The sequence below is a fragment of the Melanostigma gelatinosum genome, assembly GCF_949748355.1.
Source record: "Melanostigma gelatinosum genome assembly, chromosome: 11".
Taxonomy (NCBI): Eukaryota; Metazoa; Chordata; class Actinopteri; order Perciformes; family Zoarcidae; genus Melanostigma; species Melanostigma gelatinosum.
The window spans coordinates 16,419,434-16,437,623 of NC_136644.1; the positions used below are offsets into that span (position 1 = coordinate 16,419,434).

General features: G+C 39.6%; 1 protein-coding gene across 1 annotated transcript in view; it reads left to right on the top strand.

Moving 5' to 3' along the window:
* The window catches only part of ctnna2 (catenin (cadherin-associated protein), alpha 2), a 270,824-nt gene that overhangs the window by 195,878 nt on the left and 56,756 nt on the right, over window positions 1-18,190 (top strand). The window contains exon 9 of the mRNA XM_079279218.1: window positions 9,140-9,292. Within this exon, the coding sequence (XP_079135344.1) occupies window positions 9,140-9,292 (153 nt within the window). The remainder of the gene's footprint in view (window positions 1-9,139; window positions 9,293-18,190) is intronic.

Genomic DNA, 18,190 nt, shown 5'->3' on the forward strand with positions numbered 1-18,190 from the left:
AACCATGCAAGTCACTGTCCTGCAAATAATAATAGGAAATAAAAAGAATTGTTCGTTATGATGTCAATATAGTGTCTATTTCCACTGTGACCCAAGCAGCATGCGTTAAACAAATGCTGAGACCTTGAATCTCACGCAGTTGACACGCAGCTGGCACACAGCCAACATGCAGCCGTGTCACACCTGAGCGGCGCTGCTTACACAAGCAGTGACTGCTCTAACCTTTCAACATGGGCGCCTGTTATGGGCAGCCCACTGCTCCCTGATACAGGGATGTGTCAAATGCAGAGACAAATTTCCCCCTTAACGGGATAAATATAGTATGATAATAAAAAATGAAAAGCAAGAAGCAAGAAGTTCCATGATGCACACATAGTATTGAAGCAGGCAGTGTGGCCCAGGCATGAGTCAGCGCCCCTTAAGCCCTACCAGCCTTTCAGCAGCAGGTGACCCTCTGCTTTCCTGCTGTACATCTGGAGCCTGCGGCAGTGGGGCTTCTCTCACAATGAGCCTCTGGTCCAGGATGTGGTAATAATGGCGGCAGTGATCATCTACTAATAAATTCAGAGGTGCACTCAGTAAAGTGCAGATCTCTGCACGTGTGTCTGCAATGACCACTGCTGTATTGTGTGATTGTATGAAAACAACCCACAATTGTCTAAACCCCCGTCTAGACACCAATGGGCTGTAAGGCATTGTAAAACACTTTGATCTACAGGCATCACATACAACTTTACAGCACCTTACAGCTACATCCTACCAGTGTCACCCAGTGCTATGCGTGCATACAGCTGGATGTCTTCTTCATTACAAAGAAAATAGACATCGTCTTTGTGAGTAATGTACAAGAGAGAACATTTGGAAAGCAATTAGGAACCTAAATCTGATACTTCTGGCACGCCAAAAGTAACAGAAGAAGCCTGTTATATATAAATATATACCTGTTATAGCATCATTTTTCAAATGTCATGGTCAGATATAAACAGCGTAGGACTGTGTCAGTAAATGAAACCAGCAGCTAAATTGTAGTGACACCAAGTAACTTCAGAACAGAGCACTCACCTCAATTGCAGGATGCTAATCAACTGAAGAGTAACATTTCCTTTGCTGATTTCCAAGGCAAGAGATTTTTGAACTTTATATAACTATCATATATATATAATTGTCGTTCACAGTAACCAGCAGCCAACTTCTTTGGCTTCTTGAATTTTTGAATTTTAATAAATGATGAAGTGTTTAAAACTTCTGATTAACTGATGTTTATTTAGTGATAGTAAAGTTAATCTATTGCTTTCATGGATTCATGCATGCATAGCTTGAGTGCCATTTCAATTCGTACTGTAATTGATGTGACTCAGCACAGTAGAAGTGGTGTTGGTATAGAGGTCCGGGAGGTGAATGGAAATTGAGTGACTTCGGCTTTCATGCAGGAGTTCACCTACAGTCACAGAACTGTTGCCTTTTCCAATCTTGCCTAATTTCACCTTAATCTAGGTTTATTTTCAATTACCATGATCTTCCTATCACCATGTGCAGAAAACTAGAAAGAGAAGAAAGAGAGGAGGGGGGGGATAATCTAGGGTTTTGCAGACTTGCTCAATACTGACTGTCTTGTCTGGTGGTCGATTTGTGCTATGTCATACTTTAATATCAACGTTTAACTCAAACATATTTATCTATATGTTTGGTACAGTGTCGCGCTGACTAGTGCAGGCATTAAAGGCCAACATTTTAACTTTATAATCCTAAAGTCCTACACCTTGAATCTACAGTATTTACTCAAATCAATCTTGCACAAACACTAATCCTGACAAAATTCATATTACCCTGACCTGTTGTCCTTAAACGACTCACATGCTGGTGAAGAGCCCCCGAACTGCACAGTGTGAAGTATTCTTACCCTCGTTTGTTAAGCATTAACATAACCATTTGTCAGTGTGCCGAGATGACTGGTTGAGCCCATGAAGCCCCACTACAGACAAAGCTCAGGCGCCCATAGAACTGGGGTTATAATGCCTTGTCATTGTTTCCACATGGCTTCAAGCAAATTCAATTCTCAACTAAAGTTCAATCGAAGATCAAATGAGCTTTGACCTTGTTTTCTCATAAGGAACTTGACTTGCCAGATGAGGTGTCCGAACAGATCACAGGAATAAAATGTCAAGGCAAGCTAACGTAGGATTCTGTAGCTCAGAAATGTCGCCCTCCAACCCAAGCTTAAACATTTGCAATCCAAATTTGAAGCTGTTCATGTTCGTGTCAATTTGTATACAGTAGTTCAGATTGTACATTACAATATCAGGAATGTTTTCTGAAATACTTTATGCATTTACTTCCCTGTTTCATCACAAAAACAGCAATAATAATTTGCCTCTTTGAGATAAGCAAAATCATGTTTTCTTTTGTAACTAATCCTACATCTGTTCCTGGAATCAAACCAGATTGTGCCTTCTCCCTTGCTTTAGTCTGTTTATAAGCATTATCCACTCTTTAAGCATTATCACACAGTGAGATTGGTCATCGCGTCTAAATGAATGTTATAAGGCCCTGCTTACTTCATGCAAAAGTAGGATCCTTATTTCACTTCAGAGGAGCTGCCTCTTATGTATTGCAGCTTGTGCATCTGTAATCAGACTATCCTGAAAGTCGAATAGCGGCACAGGTATGTGCAGATATTATTTTTGTGACTGCAGTTAACAGTGCAAGTGCAACCAAAAAGAACACCTTGAGAATTGTACTTGACAGCAGAAAAAAATTACAAATACAAAAAACAGCATCATTCTGAAGATGTAAATGTCTTTCCTTGCTTTAATTAGCATTCACAAGCTAACCAACCCTACAAAGTGGTTGGAGATGAGCCATGTGTTCATCCTGTCTGTAATGAATGCATCTGTCAAGTCATCTCTCTGGGCTGTATTTTGACTGATGGCTGATTGCAGGATTCCCTACAGCAAAACTGCCTCACAATTGTTTTTCTTTCCTTCTCTCCCGCTCTTTCTGCTTTGGGATGTTGAAAGCATTTTCATTGCTGCCATTAGTTTGTTGATTAGTACAGCTGTTTTTAATTGTTGAGGGTTATCATGTTAAGGAGAAACAGCTGCCATGAAACTTGTCAGCTGTAACTGTTTGTTCAGACTTACCGTTTTTATATGTGAATCCTTTGGATCTGTTACTGCAAATGTCATTAGCTATATTATAGCAAATCCCCTGTTATCACTGGCACTGGAAAATACACAGCCATTTCTGGAGCAAGCACATGTTGATAGCTCGACTAATAATACAAATGTACATTATAGATATATCAAAGAAATTTGACTCAAGGCAACTTTCATCAAAATATTAACAATTGTTCAGTTCATATGACTTAAAACTCCCTTCAGGAGTTCCCTTCAGCTCCATGGAGCGCTCAGCTCATAGTTTAGGGATCTTTGCTATTATGGTTCAATTTACCGCTCACATCAGCAACTATTCCAGATGCAGCAGACAGCTGATTAGCTGCATACAATGAGTATGCTATTTTCCCTCAGTAGTTGTTAGAAACAAAAAACAGCTATAAGCTAAGTAGAGTGAGTATTGACTTTACATTCTCAGGTAGCCAGACATGACTCCAAATGAATGCTAATGTTGCTCTGGATCTACTTCTTGTGTTAATAAGCAACTGTTTGCTCACAAGTTTGCTGTACAAACATTTTAAGGTGATTGTTTTGACAGTGTAAAATACTGCTAAAGCATCCAAAAAATCATTCATTGATACATGTTCAGACATAACTTCATCAGAAACTCGGCAATACTCACAAATGACATTATAATGAAACGATTGAGGCCGGTAAGGGGCCCAGCTTGCTGAACCAAAACTGCATCACCACAGACTCAGCTTTCTCATATTGCTACACACTATGTCTGTATGGGTAGATTTTGCAAAACCCCAGATTTTATTCAATGACCACATTTGATTTTGTCATCAATTCCCAGCTAATTTTGGTTTGCCAAGCTCAAGCTTCACAAAGCCACTAAATGATACACACATTAACAGTTCCAGATGCGTCTAGTGTTTTATAATTATTCAGTAGTTAACAGTTAGTGGGGCCTCCTGGGATTTCTTTTAACTCAGGATGTGTTCCATGACAGAAAAAAAGGTTGGGAATCACTTTCCTAAAGGCTTAGTCTCTCAGTAGGAATAAAGCAGCCCTGGAGGTTGAGAAGTGTCTCATTGATATATCACGACCCAGTGAATGCTCTGCTACCTCTGATGGTGTTAAAACAGTCAGATAATCCCTGGTTTATGTCCTGGAGTAAACATGGCTGCCAGGGCTTTGCCTGCCACCACAAACATTGATTTGGTCAGTCCATGTTCTTACATGTGATTGTGGTCAGTGGAATTGTTCAATAAGTTACTTACTGAGGTTACTTACAATTTTGTACTACTCGAAAAGTAAATATTTCAATAAAATTATCGGAATCCCATCATTATTAAAAACAAAAATCAGCCAGCGCTAGTTCTCCTTAAACACTTCAGAGTAAAATTACAATTGTTCACCCCTTCCTTGTCTCTAAAACTGGAGTCCTCTGGCCAGTGTTTCATTTTTCATTTTTTTAGGACACATTCGAGGCTCTGAGATGAGCTATCTAATGTCCTTTGACTGTTGATCAGTCACTCCCTCTTCCCCCTTTAATTTCTCCACTCTCCTCTTACTAATCATCTTCCCATGCTAGATATCATATATGAGAGCTATTACTTAATTTTTGATTTGCTCAGGCTGTTTCCCCTCAGCCGTGACTCTCGCCGTTCATGCTGTGATTGCTCTTGACATTTTAATAAGAAACTTTCCTGTGCTGACCCCAAGGTACCCACCACTATGTGCTCTGAATCACAAGTGAAACAGAAGTGCAACTGTAAACATTCAGGAATCCAGCATAGGGTTTCCAGTCTTTACATGTGCTAAGACTATATTGAACTGTAAACAAGTCCAGTCTTAATGCATGTGTGTACTCATGATAATTGCAGTCTTTTTAACCTAATATTATGAATTTGTTTTTGAGTCATACACTGATCGTAGGGGATGTTACAGTGGATGGTGTTATGGCCATAACTTCTGGACACAGGGAGAAATCGACCCCCCCCCCCCCCCCCTTGCAGCCATGTGCTCTCAATCGCCTCCAAAACACAACAGCAGGTTAAAGTAAAAATCAAATGGATTTATTATCCAAGAAGCATAAAAACAGATACAAACAGTTACAAACTGAATCACACTATTAATAACAAAACAAACTTATATATAAAATGAAAGTGAGGCTCCGTCCGGGCCACACGACAGACAGTGTCCGCCCCATGGTCAGGAGAAGGTCTGCATCTCTCCTGGATTCGCATCTCCTTTTTCCCCCAACGTCTCTGAAAAGTCCCACATTACATATCGATCAGCTCAATGATTGGCTGAAGTCCAACAAGCCCCTCCTGGGCCTTGATACATTGCCCTAAACTTCACACCTCTCCCTGCCACTTTCACACCACCCCCGCTCCAGCACATTCCTCAAACCCCCTCTCACAGACACTTAATGCATGAAATGACCAGACTCCTACAAGTAAATATACTGTATCACATTATATCCATAATTAGGAGCGCTTTAAAACTTAAATTCCTCACAATGGGGGGGATGGGACAGTTTCCCTCGTGCATCTGTTTTTGTGACTGGGCAGGTGTCTAATCCCACAAAATGAAAATGTTCTCCCCATTAAAAAGCAAATGCGTCAAATGAATGATAATCTCATCTGTGAAGATCACACAGTCCTCCCACTTATCAGTAAGCAACACATATATATGCCTGCCAAGTGTTGTTATGCATATGCATCATCTTGTTAGCCACTTCAGTATCAGGTGGTAGTGGCTGTTAATGTTAGCTATTTCCCCTCTTTGGATGGCAAGAGTGGAGAGATGTACAAGGAACTCAACTACATCTTTATTCAATCATGCATTCATTCATTCATTCACTCACAAATAACCTACCTTCTATTGGCTAATTGATACCAGGTTATTTCAAATCCCTCTACAATACTGCTAAACATTTAGGATGCAATGTAACATCCCTGATCCCAACGTATGGCACAAGTGTGCAGACTAATTATTCAGACATCTGAACATGAAAGCCCGATTTGATTGTTGGAACATGTCATTGCAAAACCATGGGCATTAATATGTGTATCGAGAATATCTCCACAAGATTGTGCAAGATTCTGCATGGGTTTGCTCCCATTCAGCTACAGCATGAAAGGTTCGGCACACATGTTGGGCGAAGAGGCCTGGCTTGCAAGTGATCTGCCACTTCATTTTACGTGTTGGGTGGTGTTGTGCTTTGGGCTATGTTGAGGCAAGAGTCAAACACAAATCTCAGAAAGTCATTTCTTTATGGACCCCATGCATGAAACTTCAGGATTGACTTGAGAAAAAGTGATTTTGAACAGCATCTCATGGACCTCAATTAATGCACGTGGGCATTGGCACGTTGAAGCCAGAAAGAGCTTTCCACAAATTGACATTTTTGTAAAAATAAAATGTATGGCAACATATTAATCCCAAGATACAATACGAACATCTATACTATAGCAATCCTAAAGAAAACCTCTTGAATATTGTTACGTAAAACAAAAAACCTGATTCTTTCGGAGCTTGAATCCATTGTGGCACTGTGTGACTGGGGAGACAAATAGCTGCCCCACTAAAGTATAATGAGCAGAGCCTTCGCTATCTGTTGGAATTCCAGGTCTATTTCCTTTAAGTGTTCGTGAAATGCTGAGGGAGTGTTAGAAAAGAGACGGTGGGGTGGAGCATGGAGGGAGGTGATATCTGAAAGATTGAAGATGGATTTCTGTGGGAGTGGTGTGTGAGCATTAGAATGCTGATGGTGCAGGAGAGACTCTGACATGGGAAATCACTCGTCTGCATCATTTCACCACTCAAACCAATCAGTTTCACTATTGGGCTATAAGTATTCAGAGGCCTACTACTCTTTTCTCATCCTATGCATAATATAAGCCCTTGTATGTGCCATCTACTAGTGATGTCTCCTTAGAAACAACAACACCAACTTCTACCCTGTAGAAGTTCAAAAATCGAGTTTTTTAAAAATATTTTAAACTTCACACTCAAACAAAAAATGATGTGGTTGACTAGGCTTCCAGTTATTGGATGCAATCCAATTCATGACTGACAAAGAGATAATCTGCAGCCCAACTCTACAAATAAACTTGCCTTGCCCTTTAAAAACCGATGCGAAACCGAAAAAATATCAGGAAACATTGAACAAAGAGGAGATAATTGTATGACTCTTTTCACTTTCAAATGTCAACTGCATCTTTATCCTAAGTATGATGTAGTATGAGTCTGACACTTTCTATCAATTAATTATGAATATGAATGCTATCCTTTACTGTTTAAATGTATGCGGCCTGATAGGATAAGCCTTCCATTGGCCACTGTATTCTCGTACTTTCTCTTCTTGCCTCTGGTCAACTTTTTGATTCGGCATACATACTATAGTCAAAGTCTCCATCACCATGGGCCTTACGGGGTTATTTGATGGTAATACATTTTCCACACGCAAAATGCAGCTCAACAACATCCCTTCCATTCCACTCCGTTACTTTATTTACTGCATTGGTGAAGTAACCACAGTTAAGGCCTGCAAACAACCCAGATCTTGTTTCCACCCTCCGCAAAATGAGAGTGTGTTCTTTCACACCTTTACCCAGTGCTGCAACAGCACTAACATAGTGTGGAGATAGTTGTGGCAATGCAAGATTTGTATCTTCTCTGATTCCCAGCCCTTCCCACCAGGTGACAGGATAACAAGGTTACTCACTTGCACTGACGCAATGTCTGTTCTCTGTGACAAATATGCAATATTCACAATTCGAAAAATGTCAAATGTAGCAGTCTCTGAGAAAAGCCTGACGTTTTGGTCTTGCATTGAATCTCAGTACATATCTCATCACATTGGTGATCCAGGATTATAGAGTTATGGATACAGGAGTGCTTACTGAGAGTGTGGGCTTCAAGTTGTTTACATCAGTTGCAGACCTGTCATGTCCACTAGACTGGCCAAATCTATTCTCTTTCCAGAGGCAATAGTGATGGATTATCTGCCCTTAGAAAGGAAAGAATTCCCTGTTGTTCTCCTCAACTCTGTGAACTGGCAATTACGTTTGTAATTGCCACAGGTTATTTAAGTGCAATTGACAGACTTGCATATGAATTCTGTGTTCGTTACATTAATTGTCCCTTGTCAGTCACAACTATTAGCATTCTCTACCATCTCCCTTTCTGCTGAAGCATTTTTAATTCAGAAATATGGTCACAGTGTTTGCTTTGCATCTAATTATAGAAGATGGCTTGAAAAGTCAAACAAATTTCTGTCATCCATGTTTGATTAACATTAAACAGGAGAGGTGATAACTGAGCTGGCCGTAAGAGATTTGTGTGTGGTGTGCATACAATTCATCCTTTCTTTAGTTTGTATAGACCTTGATTGTGTAACTGAAGTAAAGTAACACAGCCTTTTTGTAGTGAAGAGAATTGGAACAAATTCATTAATGATGGAAGATTTCAGACTCTAAGTCGTCTCATAACAAATGAATGGCGATGATACATTTGCGGGATTGCACCTTTTGTCCCTATAGTTTATTCCTGTCTGTCTTAGTACTGGTCTCATATGACTAACTCCTTCTTTGTGTAAGATAAAGGACTTGTTTGTTCTGCTTACTATACTGTTCCCTCTGGCATCTCATCGGATATCCCAGTGAGGGCCATCAGGGTCCATTTACTGTCTTATAAAACAGCTAGTCCCCCTGCCAGTTTGGTTCAAAACGATTCCATAAACAAAGATATAAGTCGCAAACTCTGCCCCAGTAAAAGGCGTTATGAGAAAAATGACGCCTTACAAGCAATTTACACTCCTGTCTGTTGAGAGTTCTGCTGCTCTGGTTCGCTCTCCCTTCTTCTGTCCTTTCACCCCATTATGTGACTCCATCATATTCATCACAAAGCTAATGATTCATTTGATCATTTCCAAATGTGATACAGGGAAGTTGTCTGCAATAATCTTAATTGTGTGACCTCTTCCCCACCTTTCTCCTTCTGTATTCTAGTTGAGAAAGGCAGTGATGGACCACATCTCAGACTCTTTCCTGGAGACCAACGTCCCTCTGTTGGTGCTCATTGAAGCGGCTAAGAGTGGAAATGAGAAGGAGGTCAAGGAGTACGCCCAGGTGTTCCGTGAACATGCTAACAAGCTGGTGGAGGTCAGTCATGAATTATTCAGGATGGCACATGCATATACCCACACATATATTTATACAGTATATACAGTTGAGAATGTAAAGAGTTATGTGCATGTTGTGTGTGAATATATGAGCAATGCAGGTCAGGTTACCATAATGGTGCCTTAAGATTTAAACCAGCGCTTTATTCTAAGAAATACAAACCTTCCTCATTAGGTAAGAAGAGAGATAACGCAGCCTGTACTGCATGTCCAAAGCCCAGATGTAAATATTAGAAATTGTACACACACATGCATACACACACACACACACACGCACCCGTTCTTCTTCTAGACTTGTGCACTTATCTTGTATGGACATTCTTGCTTTCTCTGATTTAATGCCGTACAGCTTTTGTCCCAGACAGTGAGGAACATGTTATTAAATGATTTGCAATAAGTTAACTTAGCAGAATGGAGGTACATCTTGCTCCTAAATGTGCTCGTCTTCTTAATTGCTTGTACAGACATTTGTGGCAGAAATCAAACTGCAAACCACAACTTGAAGCTTCAACCATCATATACTTTTACTTTAATTTTAGTAATAGAATACTCGTTGTGCAGCTTTGAATGCAGAGCTCAGCCGCTTCGAGTACTGTTGCTGCTTGCAGATGCAAAATATACCTGTGTGTCTGATTCATTATGGTGATGGGAATAGCAAATGACAGCTCAATCTTACGAATCTAATTGAGACAGTCTTGAATTTTTGACTTGCTGATTTAACTACCTACGTTGTTGTTTGAATTAACCATTTTAGCTAATGTTTTTGTGCACCTGAGGTGCACCTCATTACATATTGAGAATTTCTTCTCAAATTGTAAAAAGCTTGTGCTCCTCTTTATGTAACCACTCTATCTGATTATGTTTCCATGTTTTTCTTCACATTGCTCAAAAACTGAACCCGGCATTAAATTAAGCCAATGCGGAAGTGGCTTAAACCTGCATTCTTTCTAACCAATGCGTGACTTCGTGGTAGATCTTCTTCTTTTATACATTCTATGGGTGGTTGGGAGGAACATCCTGGCAGATCCAGTAATGTTTTGTTGTTGCAGAAGTCCTGTGATAGATTCCTATGTCCTTCACTGGGTGTTGCCTTTTGTTCTCGTGGCCCTTTCAAAGGAGCCTTTAGAAAGCTTTATGTGGGCCTCTCCTTGCATACTGCCACTTAAAACAGCACTGCTGCTTCCTTTGACATCAGCTAGAGAGTGAGTGATTTGCGTGCCCTTTTGGTCTGCCCAAGCTGTTTACTGATGAGGGAGGATCGGCTTGATGCTACACTCAAAATCTGTCCTTTGCATCGACAATGTTAAAACTTTGTTTCGTCCAAGGACATGTGAGGCAAATACATTCTATGTTTCTGACAAAAGAAGAAGGAAGTAGTCGCATTACTTTTTACATTACTTCTTTTTTTTTTAAGAATTAGGCAACAGTTGATTGTATGCCAGAGCGTAAGCCCCGGTCCAGAGACTAATGTGAAAAATATGAAAATATTAATGATGAGTTAGAGTAGAAGAAATAAAAGTATCTATTGTATAGATTATGAGTTAAATAATACTACTATACTGGTTAAAATGACAAATGTTGCTGGCAGTAGGTCACATCAGCTGTAAAATGTAAACCTAAATTCCAGTTGTGACTTGCTGGCCAGTTTGTGTGCTTTCTGTTGAACAGCGTCTGTACTTTGAGTATATTTGTAGTCCCCAGAACATCAACAGATAGATACGTCATCCATCTATCAGATTGTGTGGTACCAATTTCATATTATCTTATTATAGTCATTGCATTTTAATATTTTAGAAGGTAAGGTTTAAGGGGTATCTGTCATGTACAGAAATGTTGCATGAATAGCGACCTTTTTCCGAAAGTATTGCTGGTTCTGTGTGGCGTGCCAAATGAGTGGCGTCAATTATGCGTTCAGTGCGTTTAGGCATAAAGTGTAAGTATACATTATCTACCGACTGCAATACAATTGATATGGCAATAATTATAATGTCATTTTGGTATTGCAAAACCAGACATGTCACACATTAATAATTCAATTATTTTAATTTAAAAAAAAGTGAAGGACCTTCACTCTGACTAGAGAGACCATTGATTCACAAAGGAAGTATGTATGTGATGTTTGCATGTCAAATGCAGTTTTGATTCATGTAAATTTAGCAGTATTGTTGAGAGAAAACTCATAAAGAAGTATTCATTGCAGACGAGAATTCACCAGGTGTTATGTGCAGCACTATTTTGCACCCTTTTTACAAAAAACATATGACAACTCCAGAAGAAAACGTCCATCCCTCCCGCTGACATTCATACTATGTTTCCTCATCACTGTTCCAGTATAATCCAAAGAATATGTATGGCATACCACATTTTTGAAAATAGGGAGCACAAGCTATAATGAGGTGCAATGCAGAATTGTATCCTTTTATCTGGGTGAGCATGCACATTACTGGTCCTAGCTAGCTGAATAGCTTATACACTCAAGGCTATCCTATATACTTGGCAATATCATTGTCATTGCTGTCATCATCATTATTCGCGCCATCTCAGACACAGTTATCATAACCGCCACCATCACAATCCTTTAATATATTAGGCAAATTAACATGTCACTGCAGTCATCTCCCTGATGTCAGGGAGGAGCAGTCTTAATCCATTGTTCATGTCCAAACTCCAGAGTTTGGACATGAACAGCAGTGTCAAAGTAAAAAATTGCCCCCTCGTCATGTCTACTTTGTTTTCATACGGTTTTCTTCCATTTGGCTGCAGAGTGCACAATATCTTTCTTTTTCCCACCTTTGTTCTCTACTCACCTTAATGACAAGCCAGGTTCACCCCAAAGGCTCACATCATTCTCATTACACCATCTCGACCAGCGACAGGAACCCACTAAGTATTAAGCTGTGAATATCTTTGGTTTAAAGATCTGTGAAATGGAGTGATAGTCAGGGGAATCTTCTCCATGCCTCCAAAATTAGATTTTTTCTTGTTTAGCTCTGTTTTTATACAAATAGTCGCACACTCAACACGTAAACAGCCATACTAACAACCTTTCACATGCACATTTATACACTGAAGAAACATAATGAATAAGTTCCTTTTCTGTGATAAGATCCCCTTTTACTGGTGTTTCTATGAAGTAATTGATATGAATGCCATTTTTTAAAAGGAAAATAATTTTACTTAAATATTCCCCATCTCATGGGTGTGCTCAGTATTTCATATTCGAAATTAACTGAGACACTCTTGGAGGGCTTCAGTGTTGAGCTTGACGGAAAGTACCATCTTCCTTTGTACGGTCATAACTTCTTATGGCCTCTATTATTATCTATTTCCCATGTATTAAGGTGTAGTCTAGATCAGTTATGAATATTTCAAGTCAACTGCTCAATTCTGGCTGTTAATGGATATATTATTCATTTTCCCAAGATGAATGAAAAATTCTATTAACTATTTGCTACAGCAATATTTTAGGTAAAACATGAGACTTTGATAGGCTTTGAATATCCTGGTGTTTTAATATCTTCGATTTTTGAAGTATTCAATGGCACATTTTCTTTTTTTGCATCCGCAAACTACTTGTGCTGAAAGGAGTCGGAGTGGACAAAGTCCCTCGAGCATTTATAGCACAAGTACAAAGATAAGTGACTGTGCTTAAATGCCAGCGTACATCACCTCTGTACAATGCAGCATTTGCACACAGTTAGTTTGAGAGACTGGAATCGTTAATTGTAGCTGAAGATTGGTGAGAAGCAGTTTACTCAATTAATTATCAATTTTGGGAAGGGATTCGCAAAGACATAAATGTGTGGTGTATTTAATACTCTACAGCCAGTACTACCCCTCCCCACTATATCTGTGTTTCTAAATATATCTATTTATTTCCCATTCATCACCATTCAGTATACATCTACAATCACTATTTACCAGTTTGTACTTCCTTACATCTGCCTCTTACATACAGTAGATGCTGCAAGCTGAGCCCTTCATTAAATCAGTGTTGCCCACACGGATATGCTCATGCTAATTCCATTACGAGATGAATGTTCAGTCTTTTAAAGTTACCATGGTTCCTTTTCATTGCCACGACAGCAAGAATGAAAATGTGCCAGCAATTCCTGGACCTCTAAAGGATGTTACGCTCCATCACTATTCTAATGGCAGATTGAGGTTTTCCTCTGACCTTGACTTGGTCTTGATGCCGTGGCGTAATGAAGGACACTTCTATATCTGCCTTATCTCTTACAAGAGCAACGTTGTATACTGGGTAGACAAGTCTTTATTGGACATGCTTGCAATGTAGTCTGGCTCCTATAATTGCTCTTTGTAAGCCATATTGTGTATTGTCTTTGTATGTTATTTTGATTATGATTAACCCCCTTGCAGTTACTGTATTTGCATTTGCATCTTTTCTGAATTTGCAGTCTTTTATTTGCCTCTTTTCTTAATTTACTAAATTTACTATACCAACATTTTTTCATCAACAATTAATGGTTTCTATTTTTGTCCCAAATATTGCAATGACAGCATAATCGACTGAGCTAAAAGTACATTAATTAGTAACTGCAAATGCAGTGTTTTCTTTAGTTTTTTAGTGTCTCTGGTCATAGAGCTTTCTCCATACATGGCTACAATAAGCTAGGTTATTCACTTTACCTTCATCAGTTCATCAGCTTTTCCTACTTTGGATTTACAGTGTTGACCTTACTTTGGACATGAGCAGAGTCAAGGGGAAAGACATACCTCCAGTGATTATGTACAATCAATATGGAGTTGAATGTAACCAACACTGAATTGGCCTTCAGGGCTCAGCGACACGAGACTGACTGCTGCAGTAAATATTATTCTGGGGGACACTGCATTAAGCACTTTACTGGACAGTTAACCGGGAAGTGGATGGATCGCTGTTGGAACAGGTCTATTTGTGATGACCAGACCCTTTAGGCCAACATTAATCGTCTCTTTTCATACAGAGTTATTAGCCCCAGAGGAAATCTGCCTTTGGAAGATGTAGCCACAGACGCCCATAGAAAGATGCATCACACCCCACCTAATCCACCATAGGTATGCCCCTTTTGGAGTTATTTTTAGTTAAGGTCACAGCCCAAAAACTGAAAAGGGTGTTGACATCCAATCATTGTCTCACACATCATTTTATCATTTAGATTCTTGGAAGAAAAGCTGTGAGTAGGCACAGATTGGTGCAGCCTGCCTTCATAAAGCGAGATTCATCCTTTTTCATTTGTTCTTTTGCTTAGTATTAAGCTCTGGGCCACATTAAAGGTTATGGAGTACAGACATTCCGAATAAACAATGGAAGGGGTCAAACCTGTACATTTGTCTCACTGATCTACACATTATTACCCATAATGCTTAAGTAGACCAAAAATATATTTTGAGTCTAATGGACAGGATACAACTACACTAAAATGCATCCTTTCAAATTCTACAACATTTGTTTAAAAGTCCTCTGAACAAAGCTGCAGTTATGTAGAATGAACCATTGTTGCCTCTCCAAAGATTCAGTTTGTAATTGTTTTAGATCATTCGCGGGTTCCATTGACTACCTGTGCCTTTTTGTTTCCTGAACCACCTTCTTATGTTGTCGTCACTTCTCAGTGCGTCAAGTTCACATCAGTGTTTGAGAGCGATGCTCTGCTCATTAGTGTTACTTATGCTGTCCACTAAGAGGGCACGAGGAGATGATAGTTAATGCCACTGTTTACCATGGAGGAAATGTTGTGCAAATGATCACTAGGGCTGACACCCTCTGTACAGTTGGTCGATTGGTTGATCGATATGCTTCTGTCCAACCAAATTCTCATCGGTCAGACCATCGCTGGAGTTACTCTGAAAAGGTGAAAAGCGCAACTTAATCTCTGGAGCGACGTTTGTGTGTGTGAGCGTGTGTGGGAGAGAGATCGAGAGACAGAGTTCATGTCTTTAATTAAGGGTTACTTGTTTTGCTGCTGTTTAACTATTTCGCTTAGATCACTACTGTAGGGGGGCGGGGGAGAAACAGAGCGCTCTGGACTGCTCCAGATGTAGCTGCTCCTGCGGTAGTAGCACTGTGCAGTTCAGAGAGCGCCTCAGCACTCAGTTTCTCTGTCCCATTCTCTTCATCCTCAGTCGTGACAATTGTGCAACTATAATCATAATTCATAAAGCTGCCCATTTGCAGGTCGGGATTGGTTGACTCATGCCTATTCTTGCTGATTGGGCAGTGCAGATTGTCTCTCTTAACGGGTAAGGTGGGTTCAGCGGATATTACAAAACGGACTGGCACATCACTTCTTGATAAGATTTAAGCCTTAACTTATCAGAATGGTCTAATATATTAATATTCAAATTTAATTAAAATATCTATTTTGTTTGCTTCTCAATGATATAACTGCCTCCCGTCTCGGGACTCATTCTATTTTTGGAAATAAATTAGGCCTAAGCATAAAATATATAGGTTACAAATAATTTTATATGTTGCAAATAGCTTTTTATGTGTATTAGAAATATGTTCTTTGGTTGACTGCAGCCCTAATTATCGCACAAAAAGAGACATTTTGGACGCTGAATCTGCTTATGTGCTTTTGTTTGTTTTTTGTACTTCTATATATCTCTGTGGTGCTGTCGCATACAGACTTTAGCTCTTGATTTCTTTTTTATTCTCTCGTGCTTGTTACTCATGCCACTTTGTGCTTTTATGATTTTCAAAGATATCTAGTGGACTCACATCAGAGTTTCTTACACAGAGCAGGGCATGTCAGAACAGAAAGTGTACGTCAATTCAGTCCATTACAATTTAGGGACAGAATGTTGAATTGGCATCGCTCTGAGGAATGATACTAAGGGGAATTTTCAAAGGGTGTAACAGAAAAGCAAAGTAGGCTCCATCGTGAAGTCATAGAAAAAAAATGTATCACGACTTACACCAAACTGGGCAAGACAGTCCTTGGTCAATGACTAAGGTCAAGGAAATCTAATATGCTGACGATCTCCCTAGAGACAAGGTGCCATTCGAATATCACCAGGGAGCTCTTTAGCTGTGGCAAGAAATCTTTCTCTCAAGTAAAGCGTTTAGAAAATATGGACTGTACGAGGTCAGTTGAAAATGGATGAAAAACGAAGGCAATCATGCTTAATTACTGACCTTCTTAGAGGTTGTCTGTAATTACCTGCAAACTAAACCAAATGAATTGAACTGGCGTTATTTTGAGTACTGTATCATTAAAGAGCAATTTAGTGAGACGCAGTTATCACTTTATATCAGAGGTTTTTAATCCAAGAGGCGCACATTCGAGTTGAAGGGTGGGTTTAGAGCAAGAGAGATGAGGCAAAGATACTGAGTGAGGTGAAAGGAGCAGGTTGGTGGTCTAAAAAAGACAGGAAGTCACGTATTGTGGCCCTCTGATTTGGCCCACTTACGAAAATGGTCAACAACAGCGGTGGCTGTGACACATAGCTCATGGGGGTAATTGAAACAGCAAAATTAAGCTATTTCTGATACCAAGAGCATCGCAGCCTGAAACTACAGAAGCTAAACCAAATATATTGAAAACATGATGAACTGGAAATGGCTCAAGTTACTCACTGCCGCATCCGTGTGTAAAATGTGAAAAGTGATTGTGAAATGCAAGTCTTTCTTCGTCCTAAGCTCTAGAACACAAACGTGTGTAATATCAGTTGATTCATTTTAAATACAATTTTATGATTCTCCCTATATCAACACAGAGATTCATTTTGTCACTGCTAATTTAGCTACTCTGGGCTACATGTGGATCACCAAATGACATTCAAGCACCAGTTCAGCACCAGTAAAACAATACAAACAAAACATCATTAAAAACATCATTAAACTGTACATACTTAAATCATTTGTGGAACATTGATTCGCATAATATACACTGACATTTGGCAATTTCTTTCTCTTGGCGTCTTGGCCCTGTGACTCAGTCTATGTGTCTCAGAGGGAATTGGTCATCAACCCTTTTCTGATGAATTACATTTGTGCCTTAGGATGCAATCAACCAATCTTTTAACCTCGAGCTGACATTTGTATGTTACATCCCCTCTGTCTCACAAAAGACTGCCCCCAACCGTCCTCTGCAGTTTTAGGGGAGTCAACTCAAGGGTCCATTATCTCTCAGAGAACACATCAATTGGTGGCAATGTTTGTGTGACACATTTTACCCAACCTTGCCCAAACAAAGTGCCGTGGTGATGAGCTTAGCTCCGAGACAAAAACGTCAGCGTTCTCGCCAAGAGCTGGGTCAGCTTCTGTAAAGGTGCTTCTCGACAAGATGCGGAGGAATTCCTGTCATGTTATTCAGATGTGACACTAAGTGGATTACACAAGATTAAGTATGACAAAAGAGAAAGCAAACGAGGAATACGACTTGATACTGCACCATGCTTCTGTGAACATTGACTTCCTATGGTAATATGATTTATAGACCAGCATGAATCATTAATTATGTCATGTGCCCATGGGGCCTTAGTCATATCCCGTTTGATGTCCCATAATGCCTTTTTGCCTGTGATTTATGTATCATCTTCATTTTTTCCAGAATGTAAACAATACAGTTTTCCAAGGTGCAGGATGGTCAGAGCGGTCCCATTTCGTGTCGAATGTAGACTGTACGTACAACGGATTTTATCTCACTAGTCATGAGATGATTAATGTTCACTATGCATTCTGAGGACAAATTAAATTCTGAAAATCTAGTAAAGAAATGATTAAATTATGACCTTGAAGTGGATGCCATGTTGTTGAACAATTCATAACATTGTATTAAATTTGCACTATTGTGTTTGACCTCTAGTATGGATTAATCTATTTGGGAAAGTGCTGCAACTAAGCACCGCAGTCACTTTGCAGTTTTACTCTTGC